This window comes from Aspergillus ochraceoroseus (assembly GCF_002846915.1).
Source record: "Aspergillus ochraceoroseus IBT 24754 chromosome Unknown P175scaffold_8, whole genome shotgun sequence".
NCBI classification, from domain to species: Eukaryota; Fungi; Ascomycota; class Eurotiomycetes; order Eurotiales; family Aspergillaceae; genus Aspergillus; species Aspergillus ochraceoroseus.
The window spans coordinates 422541-447464 of NW_024468483.1; the positions used below are offsets into that span (position 1 = coordinate 422541).

At 54.2% G+C, this 24924-nt stretch overlaps 10 protein-coding genes across 10 annotated transcripts; 5 read left to right on the top strand and 5 right to left on the bottom strand.

Annotated features, from left to right (window-relative positions):
- Positions 1-561: 561 nt before the first annotated feature.
- Positions 562-1798, bottom strand: P175DRAFT_0503956 (uncharacterized protein). The gene is made up of 2 exons (XM_040897736.1): positions 1351-1798; positions 562-1288 (listed from the first exon to the last, which is right to left on the bottom strand). The coding sequence occupies exons 1-2, from the start codon at positions 1637-1639 to the stop codon at positions 993-995; spliced, it is 585 nt and encodes a 194-aa protein (XP_040749461.1). The 5' UTR covers positions 1640-1798; the 3' UTR covers positions 562-992.
- Positions 1799-2657: 859 nt separating this feature from the next.
- On the top strand, positions 2658-4546 carry P175DRAFT_0495473 (uncharacterized protein; the record flags this gene model as incomplete). Its single annotated transcript, XM_040896084.1, has 3 exons — positions 2658-2758; positions 2835-3163; positions 3252-4546. The coding sequence occupies 3 exons, from the start codon at positions 2658-2660 to the stop codon at positions 4544-4546; spliced, it is 1725 nt and encodes a 574-aa protein (XP_040749462.1).
- Positions 4547-5564: 1018 nt separating this feature from the next.
- On the top strand, positions 5565-7321 carry P175DRAFT_0444594 (glutamate decarboxylase; the record flags this gene model as incomplete). The annotated part of the gene is made up of 4 exons (XM_040894241.1): positions 5565-5803; positions 5876-5903; positions 5967-7132; positions 7207-7321. 4 exons carry the CDS (start codon positions 5565-5567, stop codon positions 7319-7321), a joined length of 1548 nt encoding a protein of 515 aa, XP_040749463.1.
- Positions 7322-7596: 275 nt separating this feature from the next.
- On the top strand, positions 7597-9807 carry P175DRAFT_0443774 (uncharacterized protein; the record flags this gene model as incomplete). The annotated part of the gene is made up of 2 exons (XM_040894198.1): positions 7597-8551; positions 8621-9807. The coding sequence occupies 2 exons, from the start codon at positions 7597-7599 to the stop codon at positions 9805-9807; spliced, it is 2142 nt and encodes a 713-aa protein (XP_040749464.1).
- Positions 9808-9886: 79 nt separating this feature from the next.
- On the bottom strand, positions 9887-11449 carry P175DRAFT_0347841 (uncharacterized protein). Its single transcript, XM_040892910.1, has 3 exons — positions 11088-11449; positions 10501-11019; positions 9887-10293 (listed from the first exon to the last, which is right to left on the bottom strand). The coding sequence occupies exons 1-3, from the start codon at positions 11355-11357 to the stop codon at positions 9955-9957; spliced, it is 1128 nt and encodes a 375-aa protein (XP_040749465.1). The 5' UTR covers positions 11358-11449; the 3' UTR covers positions 9887-9954.
- P175DRAFT_0346989 (uncharacterized protein) lies at positions 11450-11786 on the top strand. Its single transcript, XM_040892908.1, has one exon. The coding sequence runs from the start codon at positions 11542-11544 to the stop codon at positions 11749-11751; it is 210 nt and encodes a 69-aa protein (XP_040749466.1). The 5' UTR covers positions 11450-11541; the 3' UTR covers positions 11752-11786.
- A 34-nt stretch (positions 11787-11820) lies between these two features.
- On the bottom strand, positions 11821-13701 carry P175DRAFT_0444024 (putative choline sulfatase; the record flags this gene model as incomplete). The annotated part of the gene is made up of 2 exons (XM_040894210.1): positions 11821-13212; positions 13288-13701. The coding sequence occupies 2 exons, from the start codon at positions 13699-13701 to the stop codon at positions 11821-11823; spliced, it is 1806 nt and encodes a 601-aa protein (XP_040749467.1).
- A 526-nt stretch (positions 13702-14227) lies between these two features.
- On the bottom strand, positions 14228-16844 carry P175DRAFT_0503962 (transmembrane 9 family protein). The gene is made up of 5 exons (XM_040897737.1): positions 16576-16844; positions 15173-16518; positions 14668-15120; positions 14390-14610; positions 14228-14347 (listed from the first exon to the last, which is right to left on the bottom strand). The coding sequence occupies exons 1-5, from the start codon at positions 16661-16663 to the stop codon at positions 14329-14331; spliced, it is 2127 nt and encodes a 708-aa protein (XP_040749468.1). The 5' UTR covers positions 16664-16844; the 3' UTR covers positions 14228-14328.
- A 398-nt stretch (positions 16845-17242) lies between these two features.
- P175DRAFT_0485111 (ubiquitin domain-containing protein DSK2) lies at positions 17243-19109 on the bottom strand (the record flags this gene model as incomplete). Its single annotated transcript, XM_040895589.1, has 2 exons — positions 17243-18577; positions 18645-19109. The coding sequence occupies 2 exons, from the start codon at positions 19107-19109 to the stop codon at positions 17627-17629; spliced, it is 1416 nt and encodes a 471-aa protein (XP_040749469.1). The 3' UTR covers positions 17243-17626.
- A 706-nt stretch (positions 19110-19815) lies between these two features.
- On the top strand, positions 19816-24209 carry P175DRAFT_0503964 (DDB1/RSE1 family protein). Its single transcript, XM_040897738.1, has 4 exons — positions 19816-20278; positions 20457-22530; positions 22732-24016; positions 24082-24209. The coding sequence occupies exons 1-4, from the start codon at positions 20035-20037 to the stop codon at positions 24106-24108; spliced, it is 3630 nt and encodes a 1209-aa protein (XP_040749470.1). The 5' UTR covers positions 19816-20034; the 3' UTR covers positions 24109-24209.
- The last annotated feature ends 715 nt before the right edge of the window (positions 24210-24924 follow it).

A 24924-nucleotide genomic window follows, 5' to 3' on the forward strand; every position in this document is an offset into this window, starting at 1 on the left:
TGGATACTTACTACTCGGTACTTATTCTTGCTGGGATTCCCTGGGACTCCCATGAACCCCCCCTTCCCCCCCCCCCCCCCGCTTTTGTTAGCGCTAGGGATGGTGATAGGTTCATCGAGAAGGAACATGTTGACGAGTTCTGGACTAGAGTACGGAACTCTGTAGATAGAACCGGTGTAGCAGTCTCGACTCGGGGGACAAGATCGGAAAACAACTAATATAGAGGAGGCGCGTAAGCAGAACGAGTGGCAGCAAAAGTACTATTACGTGCCAATCGACACACTAGTCACTTTGCTTTCATACGTTCCATAGGTTCTTTCTTATGGGAACAGATCCAGACACGAGTCAGTACTGGTACCTAGGTAATACTCGATGTAATACCGTAGTAGAAGTACAGGAAAGTCACCAAGGAGGTGACCTATAGTCCTATACAAACTACTACCGATCGATCGATCGATCGAGTCCCGGAAACCGGGAACTTGAACTCGTTACCTAGCCAAGTAGAATCGATAAAGACGCATCACCACTGGGTGGACAGAAAACTGTCTGATATGATTGTCATTCTCTAGTCACCAGATACAATACATAATGCCGTACCTCGTCGGAGGCAATTCTAGTCATCGAAAGAGAACAAAAAATTCTGGGAACGGGTATTCGCTCAGTCGCCATGCAAGATAAGAGAAAAAGAAAAAAGTCCAGGAGAAAAGTGGAAACATGAGTCGTATTGGGGGGGTGAGAATAATTCTGGACCACGAGGCCACGACCCAGGAATTCAGGGTGAACCAGTCTGCATATCGCAAATTGGAGGCCGGGAAGGATCCGCGGACATTCTCCCGCAAAAAAAGAAAAAAAGATTGCAAATGACTGGTCATCGGCCGTGTTCGCGGTGAAATCACGTGACATGAAACGAAGTCTTCACAGAAGAGGGTAATAATAGAAGTCTTTTTATCATCATCAAAAAAAAGAAAAAAAAGAAAAAGAAATATCGGGGTTTACGTATAGATCTGCACTGCGTTCAACGCTCGTGTAAGATCCTCGGGTGTGAAAGGCATCGGAGCACCCTTGACCGGGAGAGGCGGCGAGGAGACCGTGTGGATGATCGGGGACGAGGTGTGACGGACGGAGTTCTTGACGTTGATAATCAGATCGTCCTCGAGAGGATCCAGAAAGAGGGTCATGGTCGAGTCGCTAAAGCTTTCAGGGTCGACGGCGGTAATGGAGGACAGCGATCCTGTGGTTGTTCCCTGGCGATCGCGGGCAAACTCGTCGTGATAAATCGAGGCAGTGGCTACGTGGAGGGTTAGATCTGACACGGTCAATCAATCTACTCGAGGGGCACGGCACACATACCTCCGTCAGACAGGCCGGACACTAGCGACGGAGCCTGGTTCAGATAATCTGGAAGGGTGGCACACGGGGAGAGCGATAGATCAATGGAACGCGGACGATCGGCCTGGGCCTGCTGGAACGACCAAGCGGCTAATCGTCGCTGGTGTTCCTTGTCGAAAGGACCCTTGAACTTGGAGGGGGGGATCTCTCCGCGGCGGTAATATTCAATCTTAATTCCGGAGGTGGAGGCATTGGATTTGGGGTTGGCATCCCGACGGAAGACCTTGCGTACTTTTTCTCGAAAACTCATTGTGATCATCTGAGGGAGGGGAGGTGGTGGTGGGAGTCAGGAATGTCGACCCAGCAATCAATACGTCACCGCAGCGGCAAACCGGTCCCAGCTAGGGGATGGGCGCGACAGAGTGTGCAAGAGAGAGTAGGAAGACGTTAGGATCATGGCTTGGGGGAGTATTTTGTGGGAGGATAGAAGGGAGAGAGGGAGTTGAAGGAGAGAAGAAAAGAAAAGCAAAAAGAAGAGTCAAGTAAAGAAGTGGATGTAAGGAGAAGCCGGTGAAATGAGGAAATGCCGGTTTTCCGTTCTCCTACCAGAAAAGTGGTTATCTCCACTGGGTGATTGGGAATCAATCTGACTGTTACATTTGCATAATTCTATTATTATTATTTATTGCCTCTCGGGTTGGCCGGATCTGAAGTCCGGAAAGAGTTTAGGGTCTTGGGGTCTTGATCTGGGGTTGGAAGCCCTAACCCTGAAAAGTGATAACCCTAACCCTAACCTGAACAAGGAAACCCTGACAAGTGACGAACCCTAGGGCAACTCCATGATGTCATCGGCCTGATCGCCTGCAGTTCACGAAGCAGCAGCTCCCTAGGTGATTGCCTGCAAGAAATAAATCCAAGGCAATCATTTTCAACTGAGGAGAGAGAAGATCCCAGTTCACCGGAAACAGCAGAAAGAATCATAGGATGATGATGGACAACAACCTGCATGCAGAAGGGCCCCTTGAACCACCAACACGCGACATCCCATCCGGATTAACCTCTTCTCCCTGGGACTCGGGAACGCGCAAATCCCCTAACTTCCCTCCTTCATTCATTTCCTTTTTTTCTTCTTCTGCTTTTTTTTCTCTCTCAATTCTTTCTTGATCTTCTTCTCTCTCCATAACTCGCTAGTAAGTCTCTCTCTCTCATCTTCATCTTCATCCCCATCCCCATCGCCTGCGCCTGCGCCCATTCGTTAGCTCGTCGTGACGTGATCAGTTTCTTACCCTCGTGGCCAGCTCAATCGATCCATCATCATCATCATCATCATGGCGAAGAAAGGAGGAAAGAATAAGGGCAAGGGAAAGAAAACCGGTGGTGCCGCTGCCGCTGCCACTGCCAACATGCCCACCGAGGCCGTGAACCTTGCGTAAGTCTTCGTTCGTCCTCCACTCAGAAATTTTGTCGTTGCGTTGCGTCATCGCAACTTTTGGCGGGACTTGAAGGAAGCCAAAACTAACAGCCTCGGTGGATAGCGCCCCTACCCAACAGGTCGAGGAGACCATCGCAACGACGGAGGATAAGGTGGAAAGTATCCCTACCCCAGCGGTGGAGGCGGCTTCCTCTGTTGCGCCGGCGACTACTGTTGCCACCACTGCTGAGTCGGCCACCAAGGGCCCCGCGACTGCCCCGCCAAACTTCACGGAGGCCGCTTCGAACGCAGCCAAGATCGCGTTCCCCACGACCGAAGGACAGACTATCCAAGATGCTGTGGACAAGGCGCAAGCATCGAAGATGGGCCGGATTGGATCCCTCGAGGGTGAGGCCACTAATGGTATGGAAAAAAAAAAAAAAAAAAAAAAAAAAACTTATCGCGCTTGCTTAGCTCACCTACTGATTTTTACCTTACCTTGTGACAATAGTTCTGCCCGAGACGACGGTTAAGGAATCCACGTTGACCACTGGTACTGTCGAGTCTGGTGCTGCTACCTCCACCGCGCTGCCGGATCGATCCAAGGAGCTGGAGACCGCTGCGGAGGCCCACAAGCGACCTCATGAGAACGGACTCACTACCAAGGAGGAAGACCAGAAGCCTCCCAAGATTGCCAAGATGGACGATGTGCCGGCCGTGAAGACCGCTGCGCCGCCTGTTGCGGTGGGAAAGGAGAACGTCGCCACTGCACCTGTCGCTCCGGCTGGAACAACTCTCGTGCAGCCCCAGATGGTCCCCGGGCTTGGTGCGGATCCCACGGATCATACATCCAAGTCTCTTGAAGTGCCCGGTCTTTCCGACGTGAGCAGTAAGGATGCTGCGCCTGCGGCTTCTCCCGCCTCGAAACAGCCCCAGGCGGTTGAGGCGGTTGCGGACGCAGCGGAGAAGAAGCTTGCCCCGGTGGAAACCCAGGCGAAGGAGGAGACTGTGAGCAAGCCGGTGGCTGCCGCATCTGGCATTGCTGCTACAGGCGCTGCCGCGACTGTCGGCGCCTCGACCATTGACACTGCAAAGGAGGAGACTGCTGGCAAGCCTGTGGCTGCCGCATCTGGCATTGCTGCTACAGGCGCTGCCGCGACTGTCGGCGCCACGACTATTGACACTGCGAAGGAGATGCCGGCTGTGACCAAGCCCTCCGCTGAAGCTCCTGTCACGGGCCCCACCTTGACGTCAACCCTCGAGCCCGTCAAGGAGAAGGTAACTGACGTGAAAGAGAAAGCAAAGGAAGCTGTTAAAGGCCCTGAAACCCCCCCTGTCGCAGCGGCGCCTTCCGCGGCAGCGACTGGCGTGACTGGCCTTGACACGAGCAAGGCCACCTCGACGGTGGATGCCGCCAAGGAGCAGGCTAAGGAAGTCACCCCCCCTGAGCAGGCTCATACGGCACCGGCCGTGAGCCAACCCGGGACTGCAACCACCGCACCCACGGGCACCGCTGAACCCATTGGCATGCCGTCCAGCATCTATCCTCAGGCCGAGAAAGCCAAAGAGGTGGCACAGGAGGCCCAACCGACCAATCCAGTCGCGTCGCCAGCCGCCCAAGCCGCCCGCGCAGCCCACGAGGCCCAGACCGGAACTGATAGTACCCCTGCCGCCCAACCCGAAGAGGGCAAGACTGTTCCCGACCAGGCCCAGGATGTTGCGGGTAAGGAAGCAGCCAAGATCGAGAAGCGCAAGAGTGGTGGTGGCTTCTGGGGATGGGTCAAGCGTAAGGTTAAGGGAGCCTGATTGAGTGATTTTGAATTCTTTTCTTTTTCTTTTTCTTAATTCGCTCTGATTTAACCGAGCGAATACCGTTGTTGTTGTTGTTTTTTTTTTTTTTTTTTTTCTTTTCCTCGGGAGGGGGTTTGGCGGACTGACCCCCCGCATGGCTGATACCCGATCACCATTTGGTTGGACCAGACCCGGATGATGATAAAAGACTGATTCTATGAGGGATGCAGACTGTATGATATGACAACGGCTGGATTCTGGATGGGGAATCCCACGGCGGTTGGGCAGGCTTTGTTTGGATTAATCGTTTATTTTTTTTTTCGTTCTCTTTTCTTGTATTCGTAGAAGAGTCGAAGAGTAGAATCGTAATCGAGTACCTCACCGCTATATCAGATCGGATCGTCGACCATGCCCACTACATAATTTTCCCCTCTCTCCCTCTCTCTTCTCTATCGATCCTCTCAGAGATGATGCCGGATTCCCGGTTGCACCCAGCACCTCTCTTCCCTGAATCCACGGGGATCGACGGAACTCGGTCTGTTTCACCTCCCTACCACTACGATGGAAGACTAACTCATGCGGATAGTATGTGGATAATCCCGCTAAGCTTTCTCTAAGCTTTCGTGGTTGTTGTCTCGTCCTCTGTTCGATCATTCGTCGTCCCAGGAGGCAATGAGCCATATTCCCTGGTTGGATGTACGGTGTCGGAGCTAGCGTTTCCCCCCTCTCCCTCCCGTTTTGGTCCGAACGTATGATACCGCAGGGGAAAAGCCCACCAGGGAGACGATGACGATTGACCATCGGTAGACCGGTCAACTAGAGGAGGGGTGATGCAGTCAGGGGAGATGGATGGTGATCGTGGAGGAGGGAGTATTTGATCCTCTCGTGCCCTCCTCATCTCTCTCTTCCTCTTTTTCTTTTTCTTTCTTCTACTGTCGTTCCTGGTGAAATTGACATCTCATCTTATTGTTTTGTTTTTTTTTTTTGACTCCTTATCCTTCGATTGTTGTTTGTAATTGACTATACTGCCACCATGGTTCATCTCGCTACTATCACCAAGGACTCCGAGTTCGAACCCTCCCTCGTCAAGCGCGTGGATTCCATCAAGCTCGAAACCTGTGAGGAAGATGGCTTCTATTCCACCGTGTACGGAACGCGGTTTGCGACTGAACAGCTCCCAAGCATGGAAATGCCCGAGCAGGAGATGCCCCGGGAGGTCGCCTACCGTATGATCAAGGACGAGCTGAGCTTGGACGGTAACCCGATGCTCAAGTAGGTTTTTTTTTTTTTTTTTTTTTCTTTTTCTTCCGAAATTACATTGTCTCGGGGCGCTAATTGGGTTAGTTTGGCGAGTTTCGTGACCACCTACATGGTATGACTTGGATTGATTTTTGCGTCGTCTGATCTTGTTGTAGCCTCCACTCACTCCCCACAGGAAGAGGAAGCAGAGAAGCTCATGAGCGAGTCCTTCAGCAAAAACTTCATCGATTATGAAGAGTACCCACAGTCCGCCGAGATCCAGAACCGATGTGTAAACATGATTGCCCGTCTCTTCAATGCCCCCACCAAGAGTGAGGAGGAGCACCCCATGGGCACCTCCACCGTCGGATCCTCCGAGGCTATCATGCTGGGTACCTTGGCAATGAAGAGACGGTGGCAGAACAGGCGCAAGGCCGAGGGTAAGGACTACTCCAGGCCCAACATCGTCATGAACAGTGCCGTCCAGGTCTGCTGGGAAAAGGCCGCCCGCTACTTCGATGTCGAGGAGCGTTACGTCTATTGTACCGAGGACCGCTATGTGATTGACCCCGCGCAGGCGGTGGATCTCGTGGACGAGAACACCATCGGTATCTGTGCGATTCTGGGCACCACCTACACGGGCGAGTATGAGGACGTGAAAGCGATCAACGACCTCCTGGTCGAGCGAGGCATTGACTGCCCCATCCACGTCGACGCGGCCTCTGGGGGCTTCGTCGCCCCCTTCATCCACCCGACTCTCCAGTGGGACTTCCGCCTGGAGAAGGTCGTCTCCATCAACGTGTCCGGCCACAAGTACGGTCTCGTCTACCCCGGGGTCGGCTGGGTCGTCTGGCGGTCCCCGGAATACCTGCCCAAGGACCTGATCTTCAACATCAACTACCTGGGTGCGGAGCAGGCCAGCTTCACGCTGAACTTCTCCAAGGGGGCTTCCCAGGTGATCGGACAGTACTACCAGATGATTCGTCTGGGCAAGCGCGGCTACCGCTCGATCATGGTGAACATCACCCGCATTGCGGACTACCTCGCCCAAGAGCTCGAGAAGATGGGATTCATCATCATGAGCCAGCGCGGCGGTCGGGGTCTGCCCCTGGTTGCCTTCCGTCTTCCGGCCGGCCGGAAGGAACACTTTGATGAGTTCGCCCTGGCCCATCAGCTGCGCGAGCGCGGATGGGTGGTCCCGGCCTACACGATGGCGCCGCACAGCAACGCCTTGAAGCTGATGCGGGTGGTGGTGCGCGAGGACTTTAGCATGAGCCGCTGCGACACCTTGTTGAACGATGTGAAGCTTGCAATGAAGACGTTGAGCGACATGGACCATGCGATGTTGGCCAGGTATACCGTGTATGTTCTTGCCCCCCTCCCTCCCCTCCCTCCCTCCTAGCTCAGGGTTGACTTGGATGAACTGACGATGATAGGCATGTTCGGACGCATTCGACCAACTCGCACAAGGCGAAGCACACCCACCCGGAGTATAAGAACGAGACACACTCTTTGCAGGGCAAGACCGGCAAGACGCATGGAATCTGCTAGACCATTATGATATCCTGTGTAGATTTATTTCTAATTCCAGTCGAGGTTATTCTTCTTGTAAATCTTGCCCAATGACATCCCGTCTATCCAGCCTCGTCTTCGTACCCAATCATCATCTTCTCGTCCCACTTCGACTCCTCCTCCACAGCCACCGCCCATTATGTATTATTATATATATATGATAAAAAGGACCAGACTCGACGAACCTCTTCCTGTCTCTTGAGTCTTTTTTTTCGTCTGCTTTCTCCCGCGCCTGCGTTGGCCCGATCATCTCCATGCCCCTCTTCCGCAAGAAGCCTAAGCCGTCGTCGCTCTCTTCTGCATTCCGATCGGTCGAGCATCTGCCTTTCTCCTCTTCTGCCGCGTCAGCCCCTCGTGTTGTCGACGACCCTTCGTCCTCTGTCTCCCCCTCCCCGAACTTCCCATCGCAATCGGCGCCTGCCCACGCGCCGCTGCAGCGATCGCTCACGCAACGGCTGCGTACCCCGCCGTCCATCGATGCGGACGCTTCCGACCAGTCGTGGCCCTCATCTCCCACTGACAAGCCAGAAGACCCCGAACCCCGACGCTCCAAGCGGAGTCTCTTCTCTTTCCACTCCGCCGCCTCCGCTTCCTCGGTGCGCGACCAGTCGGGTTTGCTGCGGCCCAACCGCTCTGTGAAGCGCTCTTCTGGCCCGAACCGTCGCCAGTCCCACCAACCGCGTCTGTCGGTGGACACTTGGCCCCAAGTTGATGCGGGAGACTCTACGGAGCCTGAGCAGCATCAATCCTCCATGCCGCAGCCCACCCGTCTCGTTCCAGCCGCTCGTGCTCCGCAATCCCCATCGATCCCGCGATCGAACACCGATTCGAATCTTCTTGAGCATCCTAGACGCGCGGGTGAATTCGCGTCCACACCGCACCACCAGCTAACCCCCCGACCACCCTCTCGCCAATCAATAATTGGGCCCCCTTCCCCGTTACCCGGGCTTCCTCCAACCGAACCGTCCTCGGCGGCACAGCTGAGTGTAATGTCTGATCGACCGGCCGGCGGGGCCCAGCAGAACCAGCCGGCGGCTGCTGCTGCTCATCCCGCGTACCAGTCGGAAGCTGGCTTCCGGAACAATCCAGCCCAGCAAAGCGGGCCCGACCCGGGACACAGCACCCCGACGTCGTCCAGAGACAGTCGGAATCGGGAGGATGGAAGTGAGATCGATGTCCGTGCGTTGCTTCAGAAGCACGAGGAGCTCCGTAAGCCACTCTCTCTCTCTCTCTTTTTTTTGGGACATGTCCACTGACCCAACCCCCCCCCCCCCACAGAGGCGAAATATTCCAAAGTCAAACGATACTATTTTGAGCGAGACACGCAAGTCCAACAATTGCAGAACACCGTCGCCCACCAACGCATGGCAGTCTCGCGAACCGTCCTGGATGACAACGAGTATGCTAACCGGTTTGGCCGCCTCGACGGCGCCATCAAGGACCTCGCGTTCTCCATTCGCAAGGACTGGAAGACCCTTCCCGGCTGGCTGGGCGGGTTTGTTAACGAGGATGCCCCCACCACCGGTACCAAAGAAATGACCGCCATTGGGCGCGCTCTGATGAGCCGGTGGCTGGTCGACGAGCTCTTCGCGCGATACTTTCACCCTGTTCTCGAGCCGACCTTGAGCCGGCAGCTGAAGGGCATCGAGATGAACCTGCGCCGGCAGCAGGGAGGCGCCTACACGGACGAAGACAAGGAGAACTCCCTCGCGCGAATCTCCAACTGGCGCCGCACGACGCTGGACGGCCTCGCCGATGCCCTCCAGGGCCCGGCCGCCGACGAATCCCGCGCGCAGCTCATCGAGACCCTGGTCGAAACTCTCGTGGCCACGCTGGCCCGCAACCTGACCGACCCGCCGCCGCCGGGACTGGACAACGGCGTGCGCATGATCGTCGAAAACGCCGTGGGGATCGCGGAAAAGATCCCGCTCGAGTCGCGCGATATCGGCGTCGATTACATTCTCCCGGGCACCGCGCTGCACGAGGGGACGATGAAAATCGAGGCGGGCGTCCTGCCCCCGCTAACCAACGTGAGCGCTGGCTGCGACTCTCCATCCCACCCCCGCCGCTCGGGCGAACACGACACTACGCACCATTCGGACGCGGGCCCTGAAGATGCGGACCCCGAGCGGGAGCCGTCAAGCTCGGGAAACCCCGCCGCGCCGCCGCCTGACGCCAGCAGCCAGGGCCGCGAACAGCGCATCCGCTCTGTCTTTTCGAACATGCTGGGCCGGAAATCCGGACAAGGACCGTCGCCGCCGCCGCCGCCGCCACCACCACCACCGCCGGGACCTGGCGATTCCGTCCGCAGCACATCGACCGAGGAGCGTCGCGTGGCGAGCGGGGGGGCTGGGTCGGCTCCGACAGGACGCATCCGGTTTGCATCGTTCGTTGTGGCGGAAGTCCGGGGGCGGGGGCCGTTGAATGTGCTCGTGAAGGCGCCAGTATATCCTCTAGATGCATAGGGGTTTGTTGATTGGCCCTTGTACAGATGATGTCTTGATTGCATTAGGGTCTAGCTGTGAGAGTATACTAGTTTATCAATACAAGACGGATTCATAACAGAACAGAACAGAACAGAACAGAACACGGAGAGTAACTATACATACATACTACATAATTGGAAATTCAGCTTCCACCAGCCGCGCATACCGCTCATTCGCCAACCCCAGAATCCCCTCCCGGTACTCCCTCGCCAGCTCGCGCGCGTTTCGATAAGCCGCCACGCCCGCCCGGAAGCAGCTCCGCGCATCCCCCCCCGCCGCTTGCCCATCCAACGCCCACTCCCCAACCAACGTAACCACGTAGTCGGACTGCTGGGCGCCTTGCCCTGGCCGCGACTGCACATGAACACAATAGACCCGCAGCTGGCCCGCGCGGTACGTCACCGCAAACGTGTACGCCCTGCCGTCGCCATCACCGCCACCCGCCGCCGCCGTGGCGAACCCGCCCAGCGCGCGCATGGCCCGCGCCCCAAGCGCCCCGTGATAACACGCCCGGCGGCGCATCGCTGCCGCACCACCGCCCACCTCGAGGAAAAAGTTCGGGGCGAGCACGCGGCTGGCGTTGTGGCGTGCTGCTGCTGCTGCTGCTGCTGCTGCCGTGATCGCAATCTGCTTGTCCAGGTGCCGGTGGATCTCCGGGTGCAGTTGCGCCGCCGGGGATGCGTGGTAGAAATCCGGCCGGGCGGGGGGCAGCGTGCCGTCCGTGAGGGGGGCGAGGTTGGTGAATACCCTGCCGCTGCCACCACCAGAAGAGGCCAGGGCCCGCGGCTGCGGCGTTCCCTCGAGAATGGAGAGGAGGTGCTGGAGCGGTAGGTGCTTGGGATACGCGGCCGCGGAGAGTCTGCGGAACCGCGTGTACGCCTGGTCCAGCGAGGAGTCTGCGGGCAAGGGGATGTGCAGGCGGTGCTGGAGTTCGGCCCAGTTCGCGGGTCGTCGAGCGGGCGTTGCCGTCGCCGCCGCCGTGCCGTCCGGGTCGCTGGACGCGGATGGCGAGGGCGGCGGGTAGATGCCGTGGCGGACGAGGTGGTCTTGGAAGTGCACGTCGTAGACGGCTGTGGAGGAGGAGGAGGAGGAGGAGGAGGAGCTTGGGGTGGTCGCTGGCGGCGTGGATGGCTGCGAGTCGTACTTGGTGGGATAGAGAGAGTACTGGTAGAAATGGGGCGGGGGGAGATGCTAGATCCAGTAGTACAGTTAGGATAGATATCAGAGACAAGTGTTGGAGGATTGGAATCAAAACCCACGCCGCGGATATCAGACAGGTCCGGCCCCCCGCGGCGGGAAAGCTGTCGAACCCCCTGCAGACAAGCCGCCGAGCAGTCGCGCAGAAACACCGGCGCCGAGATGTAACTGATAGCCAGGGCGCGCTGGCGGGGGGATCGGAATTTGTGCTGGTTTCTGCGGTTGGATTCTCGCAGGGCGCCCTTGGTCAGGTACAGCTTGGTCAGGTTGTCCCAGAACAACGGCGGAGGATGTCGCTCCCGTTGTCGGTAGCGATGCCTGGAGGATGGCATATGGGGGTGGTTAAGAGATAGTGACCGATGAGAATGAAATCAAGTCAATCTGTCAATCTCCGGTGGAGGCGGTGGTTATAATAAGGGCTTGACAACAGCCATAATGGAGGTTAGGGCTATTCGGTGAACAAAGAGCAACTGTATATCGGATTCCATATTTAGCATCAAAGGTTCATTCATCAGGATGAACCCAAGCATACAAAGGATCGGTGTATTATATTTAGTTCTCCATACGTTGAGGCATTACCCAGGAAACGGAGAGACTGCCATTGAAGAAAGTAAGATGTTCCAAGTTGTAGCCGGGTCTTGTACTACATCGTTCATACTATCCATACTATTATACATCCAGCTCGGTCTATGTACATCACAAGCAACGCTAGCACTGCAGAAATGAACTTATGCCGGGTATAGCGCCTCGCTTAACGCCAATTCTTCGAAAGAAAAAAAAAAAAAAAAAAGAACTTTAGTAAACCCTGCTCTGTGTTACAGCCGCCTGCTGCAACACCCGGGGCCAACGAGACATGAATTCAACATCGTCCAGTGCGCCCTTGCCTTGGTTCCGCACGTACTGCGTGCTGGGGTCAATGCGCGGCTCGTAGTCCCAGATCGCCGGCGTGCCCTGGAGCAAGGCCGAGTACACCAGGCGCCGGCGGCGCTGCGAGATCACCACGTCTTCCGTGATGCGCTCCAGGTTCCAGCGCGTGTGCACCTCGTCCACAAAGTAGGCCAGCAGCTTGGTGGGATCGCGCGTGGCGGGCACCGTGGCCGCGCCCTGGCCAGGGCTGGGAGTGCGTGGCGGGGTCGGGAAGGCGTGGTGGTGCGCGGCGTGAGCCGGGCTGCGCTGCTGCTGCAGCGGAGTCACACGAGGCGAGTCCACCGGGGTCGGCAGGGCGGCCGGCGGCGGCAATTGGGTAGATACCGAGGCCAGCTTGGCTGCGGTCAGGGTGGCTTCCGATCTCGGCGGCGCGCGCGAAGGATCCGGCAGACCCGCGACCAGGTTCACCGTCTCGAGGGGGTCGGCTTCGAGATCAAAGAGCATGGGGGGGTCGATCAGGGAGTAGATGAACTTCCAGCGGCCGCGGCGGATCATGACGACGGGCGACTGGGTGCCTTCGGCCATGTACTCGCCCAGCACGGTATCGGTCTTGATGCCGTCCTCGCCCGTCAAGTAGGGCATCAGCGAAACGCCATCCAGGGGCAGGCCGCGGATCAGAGGCGCGCCCACCATCTCCGCAAACGTCGGCAGCAGATCCATGGTGGACACATTCTGGGGAATGCGCTTGGCGGCGTAGCGCTGGGGCGCGTGCACGATAAACGGCACGCGGGCGGAATTCTCATACCAGGTCATCTTGTACCAGAGGCCGCGCTCGCCGAGCATGTCCCCGTGGTCCCCGGTAAAGACGACAATGGTGTCGTCCCGCAGACCACAGTCGTCCAAGACCTTGAGCAGCTTGCCGACATTGGTGTCGACGTAGGTGCAAGCGGCATAGTAGGCGCGGCGGGCGGCCTTGATGCGCTCCTCGGGCAGTTCCTTGCCCCAGAGGTCGATGCACTTGAGCACCCGCTGGGAGTGCGGATCCTGCTGGTGCTGGGGGATTGCGGGATTCTTGGGCAGAGGAATGTCCACCTCTTCGTACAGATCCCAGAATTCCTTGGTCATGGCGTAGGGATCATGCGGGTGGGTCATGGAGACGGTCAGGCAAAACGGTTGGTCGGTACGGTGGCGGACATGGTTGTACAGATACTGGGTGGACTTGTAAATGACCTCTTCATCAAAGTCCAGTTGGTTCGTTCGCACGACGGGGCCAGCATCCAAGACGGAGGACATGTTGTGGTACCAATCGGGGCGGATGTCCTATTTTGGTCAATATTTCCAGAAAGAAAAAAAAAAAAAAAAAAAAAAAGCAAAGATAGAATCGGGGGTACTTACAGGCTCATCCCAGTTGACAGACCAGCCATAATCCCCCGGATAGATATCGCTCGTCAATCGTTGCTCATACCCATGTAGCTGGTCTGGACCGCAGAAGTGCATCTTGCCGGCCAACGCGGTGTGATAGCCCTCCTTGCGCAGATAGTGTGCGTACGTGGGGACGTCGGCGGGCAAATCGGCGGCATTGTCATAGGCACCGATTTTGGAGGGCAGTTGACCGGTCACCATGACATAACGCGAGGGAGCGCACAAGGGAGAATTGCAGTAGGCGGAATCGAAAACGACGCCTTCATCCGCGAGGCGATTGAGATGGGGGGTTTGGATGGGAGAGTTTTTGTCGTCATGGAAGGCCAGCAGGGGGGCGGCCATCTGGTCAGCCATGATGTAGAGGATGTTGGGTTTTTTGGCGGCCATTTTCTTTCTTCTTTTTCTTTCTTCTGAATGTGTAAGGTAGAGAAAGAAGACAAGAAGGGAAGAGAGGAAGAGAAGAAGAAGAAGAGAGAGAGAGAGAGAGAGAGAGGCGGATAAGTAAGAGAATCAATGGAATATGTGGGGAAATTTCAAAAAAATCCAATCCGAGTGGTTCCCGATCTCATCAAGAATAGAACCATCCGTGGAGACGATGGTGTGATTGGGGATCTTTGGTCCAAGTCGATGATTGATTTCTTCATATTTCTTGATGGAGATGAGATGAAGTAGCGGTGACTCAGGATTCAGGATGGAATTCCTTGCTGGTCATTCACTCCACCAAAACCCATCCTCCATCCGTCAGCATTCCTTCTCGGGTTTATACCTTTGCAAATATCCCAATGATCCTACCTATACCTTATGGTCTGAATTGTCGAGTTTTATTCTGGATTACAAGGATGGGATAGGAGGATGGGATAGGAGGATGGATAGGAGGATGGAGATGTCTCGTGATCGGATTCGGGGTCATGTGTCCAACTACCAAAAAGGGATCATCATATAGTTAGTTAGTACTAGGACTATCCTAATGATCATCCATAGTTACAGAGTACTCTCTTCTTCAACGAAATATCTTTAATCCACTTTGATCGACCTATGTTCGTTAGCTTAATCACTCATCAAACACCCGACTTACCTGTAGATCCGCCGCAGAAACGCATACGCCGTCAGGAATCCAACCGTCCCCGTCAACAGTCCGTACACCGTGCACGCCAGCAGACTGTAGCTGAAAAAGAGCAGGCTCGACACGAACCCCGTGATATGCAGATGGAAGGAATAATACCAAATGCAGTACCCAAATACCCAGACGGCGCTGCTGCCCCCCGTAAGGAAACTCTGCCACCACCAGTGGTAGTTCTGCCCCAGGTAAGTTAGTAGTGGGCCCTCGCCAGACGCACCATCTCAAGCACTCACCTCCGAACAGAGCTGGCTGTATGTCGCGATGATCGTCACCTCGCTCACGGTCACCATCAGAATCGTGGTAACCGCACTGAGGAATCCAAACACGTAGTAGTATCCGCTCTTGTCCTGCCACAGATTTTGGAACACAAACAGCAGCTCAATGAACAGCACCGCAAATGGTGCCAGCCCCGTGAAAAGCGTGCCTTGGATGCTGTGCAGGTACCACGGCTGGGCCGGGATTGGGCGCGCAATCGATGCCGTCTTGGTCGGCTGCTCCCACGCCGTAGCTCGCACGTATCCATACCAGCTGCCCGCGTAGACTAGCGGAACTTGGATCAAGAGCCACAGTGCCACAATCCCCACCAGCGTGCCAAAGGGAATCGCCGTGCTCGACGCTTGCGCCCACACAAACAGATTGAGGATGAAGATTAGACAAAAGGCCAGGCCGGGGAAAAGCAAGGCAGTCTAGATCGTTAGCACGCACGTCTCAGAACTAAAAGGACCAGGACGATCTTACAATCAACGTGTTCTTCCGCCAACTCACACCGCCAAAGGTTTTGTACAACCGCCCCGAGAAGTATCCAGAAAACAAACCCGCAAACACGAACAAGCCCATCCCGACACTGACAAACCCGCCTCGGAAACTAGGATTCAAGATGCCCAGGCAGCTGAGAAGGAGAAGACCAGAAGTCATGAAGAATAGCTGCATCCCCGAGCCCACCAACGGCGCAAGCAGTCCACTGTATTCCGGCACGCGAAAGACATCGCCGTGGAGAAGCTTCCACCCGCTGACATCGTCCAAGCCCTCGTCCTCAGAACCGACATCGGCATCCCGTTCCACGTCCGGCTGATCCAGCAGTCCCTCTATCTTTCTCTCCGATGACGATCGAGATTTGCTCCCTCTTTGGAGTTTGCTGTCATCCATCGCACCGTCACCCCGACCCTTGATGTCGCCTTGTACCGTCCGACCCCAGATCACACAGACCGCGACACCCAAAACACCGGATATGGTCAGAGAATTAAGGACCGCTAACCAATGTGTCATCGAGCTATCCTCTTGGTTGCTAAAGTAGAGATCCCAGCGGTTCCACCACTCGACCCCGTTTTCTTCCTTAAAGTATACCGAATAGCTGTACGGGATTTTCAGAGTCGCCCCATCATCGAGATCATCATCGTCTTCTGGGAGATACGAGGAACCTGGGTACATCTTCCGTAACCGCTCCATGTTGGGCGGAAGATACAACTCCAGCCCTTCATGATCGTCATGGATGCGCCTAGGGCACCCATCCGGTCCATGATCTTCAGCACGGATACTCCTGGGGTAAACTTCAAACCCCACAATCACCTTCCCTCCCTCCGGCGCTGACCGCCAGCGGATGACGATCGTGAAGTGATTATGCATATAGAACCGCTGTTTGCCGTCAACCGGAGAATAGTCCTGGAACCCGAGCTTGAACCCAGTAGCGTAGTACTTCCGGCTGCGGTCAACGGTGACAAAGCTCGTCGCCCCGGGCAAATTATCCGCGATCCATTCTGCCACGTAGCCGTCGCGAATAAGCTGTCGGCTCCCTTTCACATCCTTGCGTCCGACCTCCCGTGTGCACAGCGCCTGGCATTCGATATTCTTGCCCATCTGCATCTCAAAGTCCGAAGTCATGATCCGGTCCCCACGCAGTATTTCCCCCAGATTGAGCGAAACACTTTGTCCGGAACCAAAAGGAGAGCCACCATGCGCGCGCCCACTCGGGGGGCAGACGAAGGGCAGATCAAAGTAGGCATATTGAAGCTGCGTATGGTCCGAGAAGATCTTATTCACAAGGAGAGGGATCGATTCATCATCGTTATAGCGCTTGATTGAGTAACCTGTCGGACTGTTAGTTGATCCTTGGACCAACATATGGCAGAAATAGAGAGACAAACCGGGCAAGTAGAACGCGCTGGTATACGAAACAAACAACAACCATAGTATCCAATGCAGACGACACGCAACCCATCGCAACTCCATCATTGAGAAGATAGCAGAGATAATTTAGCCCGCACGGCCCAAAAATAGATAGCTACCAGGTAAATATGCACCGGTATGTTGCGGTCTAGGATCACTCAACGTGGCGGGTATGAGATGGCCTAGTGCCGATCAACCACTTCTCTTCTTCACGGGGGGGGGGGGGGGGATTTATAAAATGAATGGGCAAAGGGATAATTAAAAGATTATATATAGGGAAATCGCAAGGCAGGAGGGAAAGGACAATTCTTTCAAAACAGTGTCGTAGAAGCGACCAGCAAATGCGACGTAATAGAGCGAAGTAAATGAAAGCTTCTAGCTTCCCACAAAAAGACGGGGGGATTATCCGAAAATCAAGGACACAGTCGTAGAGAGCTAACGAGTGTAACTGGCAGCAGGAAGTGCCTGGGTAAAGGGAAGAATTAGGTATGGTGAGGATGAAGGTTGAAAGGGGGGGGGGGAAAGCAGACTGAAGGGGGGTTTGATGATGTTGTCCCACAGGGCATTAGTTGGCATTGAAGATCGACGACGGTCCAGCCCACTCTCCACTGAATCAGTTTACAAATTACAGCTTACCTTCTGGACAAAAACTACATCCTCTTTGGATTGTTAACTTGAATTAGCTATAAGGATGGGGGTTATAACCATGTTTTGGTGTTGTTTATGGGTCCTGGTAGAGTTAGACGACCGGGTACGTACCAAGGACTACTCTATCTAGCACACACTCCACACACACATACAGATGGTTAAACAGTTACATAGATGTGAAATTCACTATCATACTCGGTCATGACAAGGCATCAAAGGATCAACTGCAGCTGCTTGCGAATGTAATGCCTGTCTACAAACAACGAGGGAAGAATTATTACAGAAACCGTTCCTCATATTGCACACCCAAGATAAAAAGCAAAGCCGCAGTCAATGTGCTAGAAAATCACCAATGATCTCATTTCGGGAATCGAGGGAATATTAGGACGGATGGCTCAGCAGATACTCCACTGCGCCTTGTACGCTGCCGCCAGCTCGCCGAAGGGCTTCGATATTCCTTTCAAACTCGTAGAATCCCATGTCATTAAGCTGACGCAGCTGGTCGGCGTATCGCTCCTCGGGCGGTCGGTTGTCTGGAGGAGCGGCACTGCCCAGGCCGGAGCCGCCAAACAGTGCTGCCAGAGGATTCACACCACCTCCTCCTTCGCCGCCTTGGCCTTCCATTAACTGCATGGCCTGTGCCAGCAACTGGGGGTCACGGAGGAATGGATTTTGTTGGGGATTAAACGGGTTAACGCCTCCCGGACCAGCTTGACCAGCCTGGGCTCCAAAAAGGGCAGGGTTCAGGAGAAGACCGAATGGATTCTGCGCGTTCGGTGCATTCGGTGTATTCTGACCTTCCGCGGGCGCCGCTGTACCGGCAGTCGTTCCCGTCGCCTCTCGCACCGCTGCGCCGGCCTGGTCACCTCCGGATGTGTTGCTGGGTGGGTTGAGTCCGAAGCCCTGGTTGCCGCCAAACAAGGCAGCAAACGGATTACCCGCACCAAGACCTTGTGATAAGAACGGGTTGAATGGCGGAGCACTCGGGATAGTGTTCGTGTCGTTGGTGTTCTGGGAGTTATTCCGGTTCTCCTCCGGTGTTGTGTTTGTGACCCCAGGGGCGGGGAAAGCGCCGCTGCCAAAACCTGTACCTCCCATGGCTCTTTGCATCTGCATCATCCGACGAATGGAATTGGGATCGGTCAGCATACGACGGAACTCAGGGCTCTGCATCATTTGCCGCACACCCGGGCCCATATCACGCAGCATTGGGTTCTGTTGAATCATCATATCGATCATGGCTGGGTTCTGTAGAGCCTCATTAATTGTAGACTGGAATTGGGGATTTTCGAGCATATTGAGCATGGATTCAGCGTCAGGAGGAGGACCCATCTAGAAATCAATCGATCAGAACCGAAAATCTACCTGCCAGGATATTTCGATTTTGTCAAATACTTACCCCACCATCTGGCCCAAACATTCCAGCGCCCGGAAGCTGCGCAAACCCAGCATACCTTGCGCCAGTCAAGCCGGCGAGAGGATTGTTGCCTGTACCGGCAGCGAGGTTGGTTGGGACACCAGCAGTCGACGGGTTGGCGGCAGCGCCCGTAGATGTGGATGTTGAAGCGCTCGGGGCGGCGCCACTTGCACGTTGATTGCTGGCAGCGCTCTTGACCAGATGAATAGTATGTCCATCTTTGATCTTGTAAGTCGCCAGGGTCTCATTATCCTTGAGCACTCTTCCCGAATAGATCAAGCGCTGGCGCTCTGCTGGGGTGTCGGCATATTCAGAGGAAGCGAGTTTCTCCTTCAACTCCAACACTGGCGTCGAGGCGGGTAATGTGAGAGTAAATTTGGCGTCATTTGAAGCTTTGATGTGGAAGGTGATGGGTGAATCCTCTGCCGTGGCGGTGTCATCGGCCATGATGATATATGACTTTGGGAGGGAAAGGGAGGGAAGGTTGAGGGGTACCGAGGCGAGGCAACAGTAAGGTACCTAGTATAGGATCACGTCACACGCAGGAGAAGCAGTTGAACCAGCTGGGAGGAAGAATTAATACAAGGGAGATAAAGAAAAAAGACTGAGGGACTGAATGAACAACTCAGTGAGAAAGAGCTGTTTCGTTTGGCGGCGGTTCCTTCCTGCCTTTGGTTGTTAGTTAACAAAGAAGCCGGCAGAAACCCATCGTCCGCCTAGTACGGAGTAGGTGGCAGTGTTTTGGCAATACCGGTATTACGGACTGTCTTTATGTGGTCCGGCTGTTCGTATTGTCACACTGGTACCGGAACGTGTTCGGGGTTACGGGTTTATCCGGTAGGGGTAGCTCAGTGGTCCAACATGGCAGAATTCTGATCTCTGATCTCTACTAGACTGCCTCGATTCGTTTTTGGCAATACCTAGGTATTCTGACCGTCTGAGGATATCCTTTACGGAGCACTTCCACCTCCTAGTTAGTTAGTTAGTTGGTTAGTTGTTAGTTAGTTAACTCACCCGTTGACTAATTACATGGGGATCGCCCAAGTCGACAACACGGGAATATCACGTGAGACTCTGCAAACACTGCAAACACCAGCTAGCTGAGCTCCACAACTGCAATTTTTCACCTTCTCGCTTCTTCCCAACCGAAAGACCTCACTTCCAGCTCTACCTCTCTCCCATCTTCTCTTCCTTCCCAACATCCCTTCCTTAGGGGACCTCTCGTTTTCGAGTGTCCTCGAAATTAGCGGCTCTCTCCGCAGCAATGGGACTGCTTCCACTATAGTTTCAACCATTTTGGCTGCAATTGTGTCGTAAACAAAAACACCTAGGCATACGCGAGGCTCGACCTGCGAGCTTAGTTGTCCCCATCATGGCTACCACTTCGCACATGTTCATGTACTCTCTGACCATCCAGCCTCCCACTGCGGTCAGTCAAGCGATCTTGGGCCAGTTTGCCGGGACCAAGGAGCAGCAGATCGTCACGGCCTCCGGGTCGAGGCTGACAATCCACCGTCCCGATCCCACCCAGGGCAAGGTCACCCCGTTGTACTCCCAGGATGTCTTCGGCATTATTCGTTCCTTGGCTGCGTTCAGGCTGGCGGGTAGTAACAAAGGTATGTTTATGCGTTCTCCCCCGTGCGGCATTCCAAGATCATTTTAGTGATTCTCCAAGCTTCCGGGCAGCACGACCCGTTACTGTCGAGCTAGCTCCCCCTGGAGCTGGGACGTGCCCCGGTCCGCGATGTGGACGCTAGGTGGTAGTTTCTAAACACTGCTGAGACATGCGTATAGATTACATAATTATTGGCTCGGACTCGGGGCGAATCACCATCATCGAGTATGTCCCCTCGCAGAATCGGTTTAACCGAATTCACCTGGAGACTTTTGGCAAGTCGGGTGTGCGCCGGGTCATTCCTGGCCAATATCTGGCAGTGGATCCCAAGGGCAGAGCTTGCCTGATTGCTTCGATAGAGAAGAACAAGCTTGTTTATGTCTTGAATCGGAACTCGCAGGCCGAGCTCACGATTTCATCCCCTCTTGAAGCACACAAGCCCCAGACCTTGGTCTTTGCAATTACCGCCCTAGATATTGGGTATGAAAACCCTATCTTTGCGGCTCTTGAAGTCGATTACTCCGAATCTGACCAGGACCCAACCGGCCGGGCTTACGAAGAAGCTGAAAAGCTTCTCGTTTACTACGAGCTCGATCTTGGTCTCAACCACGTTGTTCGCAAGTGGGCGGACCCTGTCGACCGGACTGCATCCATGCTCTTCCAAGTGCCTGGTGGAGCGGATGGCCCTAGTGGTGTCTTGGTCTGTGGTGAGGATACTGTGGCGTACCGACACTCGAACCAAGATGCCTTCAAGGTACCAATTCCTCGTCGCAAGGGCGCAACAGAGAATCCAGAACGTAAGCGCCGCATTACAGCGGGCGTAATGCATAAAATGCGGGGAGCCTTCTTCTTTCTCTTGCAGACGGACGACGGAGATCTTTTCAAGCTGACCATCGACATGGTGGAAGATGATAACGGCCAGCTGACTGGGGAAGTCAAGGCACTCAAAATCAAATACTTTGATACAGTCCCACTTGCCTCAGCCTTGTTGATTCTCAAGAGCGGTTTCCTCTATGTCGCCAGTGAGGCTGGAAATCATCACTTTTACCAGTTTGAAAAGCTTGGTGACGATGACGAAGAAATCGAGTTCTGCAGCGATGCCTTTTCTTCCGATCCTTCTGTTCCCTGTGAGCCCGTTTTCTTTCAGCCTAGAGGTGCGGAGAACCTGAACCTCGTCGAGACTATCAACTCCTTGAACCCCTTGATCGACAGCAAAGTCGCGAACCTTTCAGAGGACGATGCTCCTCAGATTTTCACTATCTCCGGTACGGGTGCCCGGAGCACTTTTAGGACCTTGAAACATGGGTTGGAAGTCTCGGAGATTGTTGAATCTGAGCTCCCAAGCGTTCCTTCCGCGGTGTGGACAACAAAACTTACCCGAGCGGATGAGTTTGATGCATATATCGTCTTGTCTTTCGCCAACGGCACTCTTGTTCTTAGTATCGGGGAAACAGTGGAAGAAGTCACTGATACTGGTTTCCTTTCGACTGCCCCCACGCTTGCAGTCCAACAACTTGGAGAAGACACCATGATTCAGATTCACCCACGAGGCATTCGTCATATCCTGGAAGATCGACGAGTAAATGAGTGGCCTGCGCCGCAGCATCGTTCAATCGTGGCGGCTGCAACAAATGAGCGTCAGGTTGCAGTTGCGCTTAGTTCTGGTGAAATTGTCTATTTCGAGATGGATGCCGATGGTTCCCTCGCCGAATACGATGAACGGCGGCAAATGTCCGGCACAGTGACATGTCTTAGTCTGGGCGAAGTTCCAGAAGGCCGTGTTCGAAGCTCCTTTTTGGCTGTCGGGTGTGATGACTCCACCGTCCGTATTTTGAGTTTGGATCCAGACTCGACATTGGAGAACAAATCTGTTCAAGCTTTGACCGCCGCGCCGTCCGCTTTGAACATTATGTCAATGTCTGACTCCAGCTCTGGGGGTACTACGCTCTATCTCCACATCGGTCTTCATTCTGGTGTGTATCTGCGGACCGTCCTGGATGAGGTAACTGGTGAACTTTCAGACACTCGCACCCGTTTCTTGGGATCTAAAGCTGTGAAGCTGTTCCAGGTTTCCGTCAAGGGGCAAACAGCTGTACTTGCTTTAAGCTCCCGGCCTTGGCTCGGTTACTCGGATATCCAGACCAAGGGCTTTATGCTCACGCCTCTGGATTACGTTGGACTTGAATGGGGTTGGAACTTTTCAAGCGAGCAGTGCATCGAGGGCATGGTCGGTATTCAGGGCCAGAACCTAAGGTATGTGACTTCTCTCCAAAATCTTCCCGTATTCTCCCACCTGTGTGATCATATGATGAGAAAGGATTTTCCGAAACAAAAAATATGTGGATCATCAATCTTATTATTTTTTCCAATTGTTCCTACTGAGATCGCAACCCCTTCTTTGCCTCTGCGGAGCAAAATGCCATGTTTATTATCGCGCTCTGACATGATTGCTAGAATCTTTTCCATCGAGAAACTCGAAAACAACATGCTACAACAGTCGATTCCCCTCGCATATACTCCCCGTCGTTTCCTAAAGCACCCCTCGCAGCCCCTGTTTTACGTGGCTGAGGCCGATAACAATGTCCTCTCACCAGCCACTCGAGCCCGGCTGCTGGATGATGCTGCCTCCCGTAATGGTGACACAACTGTGCTCCCACCGGAAGACTTTGGCTACCCTCGCGGTGATGGCCATTGGGCTTCATGCATTCAGATTGTCGATCCAGTCGATGCAAAGGCGGTGATTGGAACAGTAGAATTAGAGGAAAATGAATCTGCCGTCAGTATTGCGGCTGTTCCTTTCACCAGTCAGGATGATGAAACATTCTTAGTCGTTGGCACTGCGAAAGATTTGACAGTCAATCCTCCTTCCTCCGCTGGAGGCTACATCCATATCTACCGCTTCCAAGAAGACGGAAGAGAACTCGAATTCATTCATAAAACTAAGGTTGACGAGCCGCCTCTTGCTATGCTTCCATTCCAGGGTCGCTTGTTGGCTGGAATTGGCTCAGTACTTCGCATATACGATCTAGGTATGAAGCAGTTGCTTCGTAAATGCCAAGCTGCCGTTGTTCCCAGAACGATTGTTGGTCTTCAAACCCAGGGCAGCAGAATCGTGGTCAGTGACGTCCGGGAGAGCGTCACCTACGTCGTATACAAGTATCAAGAGAACGTCCTGATTCCGTTCGTGGATGATTCCGTCTCACGTTGGGCTACCTCGACAACGATGGTGGACTACGAGACAACTGCAGGAGGGGACAAATTCGGAAATCTCTGGTTACTCCGGTGTCCTAAGAAAACCTCCGACGAAGCAGACGAGGATGGATCAGGAGCTCATCTTATCCACGAGCGTGGCTATCTCCAAGGCACTCCCAATCGTCTGGAGCTCATGATCCATGTTTACACCCAAGATATCCCCACGAGCCTTCATAAGACGCAACTGGTAGCCGGAGGACGGGACATTCTCCTGTGGACTGGCTTCCAGGGCACGATTGGCATGCTTGTGCCATTTGTTAGCCGTGAAGATGTCGACTTCTTCCAAAGTCTGGAAATGCAGTTGGCCTCGCAATGCCCTCCTCTTGCGGGCCGAGACCATCTCATCTACCGAAGCTACTATGCACCCGTGAAGGGTGTTATTGATGGAGACCTATGCGAAATGTATTTCCTTCTGCCTAATGACACGAAGATGATGATTGCTGCGGAACTTGATCGCTCAGTCCGTGAAATTGAGCGAAAGATTTCTGTGAGCTTCTTCCCCCCCCTTTTTTTTTTTTTTTTTTGAGAGATACGCATACTAATTTTGTATAGGATATGCGGACAAGAGTGGCGTATTGATTGGGCTTTTGGGCGTCCGGTACGGTATACAAGGGCTTTAATTCCCCATAATGTTGATCTTGACTAGACTAGGTACCGAATTAATTGTGTACACTCCTGAGGAAGGCCTTGTTCCTGTTCCGCGCGTATCCGGTCTGGAGTCCAGTAGGATTGGGGTCTCTTGCCTCGCTCGGTCTTCTGCTCCCGTCGGTTGATCTTGAGCTGGATGCAGAGTGCACTAGATGTTCTCTGTATGAGACGAGAGAAAGCTTGCCTTCAACGATTTTTGAGTACGATTTTATCCGCATCCCACGGGTATGATCGTAATTTATCCGTTGGGACATTTTGTAGATCTTCCCGTAGTCTCTTACTGTCTGCGGTTAGGTTGTTGCTTCCTATCCCAGGCATGATGCCGGATTGACATTTACTAGCATACTAATCCCTTGTTACGAGCCTACTAGGGGTATGTTTATCCCGGCTTCACGAACGATGATCGATCACTTAAATTGAGGATCAGTACATATATAATTTCATGCTCATCATCATCATCATCTTATGTTTCTTTTTGGGGGAATCGATGACCGAACTTGACCACCTGCATATGAACTCAATATCAGTATAGCCGTGGCTGGAACCCAATACTGCCACCAATTGGAATGCTGCAGTACATATCGTAGACGATATCCCGCGTTATACGATCTCGTTAAGGAAAGGCGCGTCTTGTTAATGGTGAAGCCCCATTTGCTGCCATCTCCAGTCTTGTCATCGCAAGGGCGTGGAATTCAAGCCACCAGTGGATTTCGAGTCACTGTGACTCTGAAGCTATTAACTACCAGG

Coding starts and splice junctions, on each gene's coding strand:
- P175DRAFT_0503956 (XM_040897736.1), bottom strand. CDS start 1,639: ATGAGTTTTCGAGAAAAAGTACGCAAGGTCTTCCGTCGGGATGCCAAC. Junction 1,289..1,350: donor GTCCGGCCTGTCTGACGGAG/GTATGTGTGCCG, acceptor CCCTCCACGTAG/CCACTGCCTCGATTTATCAC.
- P175DRAFT_0347841 (XM_040892910.1), bottom strand. CDS start 11,357: ATGCCATCCTCCAGGCATCGCTACCGACAACGGGAGCGACATCCTCCG. Junction 11,020..11,087: donor ACCTGTCTGATATCCGCGGC/GTGGGTTTTGAT, acceptor TACTGGATCTAG/CATCTCCCCCCGCCCCATTT. Junction 10,294..10,500: donor ATTTCTACCACGCATCCCCG/GCGGCGCAACTG, acceptor ATGCGCGCGCTG/GGCGGGTTCGCCACGGCGGC.
- P175DRAFT_0503964 (XM_040897738.1), top strand. CDS start 20,035: ATGGCTACCACTTCGCACATGTTCATGTACTCTCTGACCATCCAGCCT. Junction 20,279..20,456: donor GCTGGCGGGTAGTAACAAAG/GTATGTTTATGC, acceptor ACATGCGTATAG/ATTACATAATTATTGGCTCG. Junction 24,017..24,081: donor AAATTGAGCGAAAGATTTCT/GTGAGCTTCTTC, acceptor AATTTTGTATAG/GATATGCGGACAAGAGTGGC.
- P175DRAFT_0503962 (XM_040897737.1), bottom strand. CDS start 16,663: ATGATGGAGTTGCGATGGGTTGCGTGTCGTCTGCATTGGATACTATGG. Junction 16,519..16,575: donor CAGCGCGTTCTACTTGCCCG/GTTTGTCTCTCT, acceptor ACAGTCCGACAG/GTTACTCAATCAAGCGCTAT. Junction 14,611..14,667: donor ACAGCCAGCTCTGTTCGGAG/GTGAGTGCTTGA, acceptor TACCTGGGGCAG/AACTACCACTGGTGGTGGCA.
- P175DRAFT_0346989 (XM_040892908.1), top strand. CDS start 11,542: ATGAACCCAAGCATACAAAGGATCGGTGTATTATATTTAGTTCTCCAT.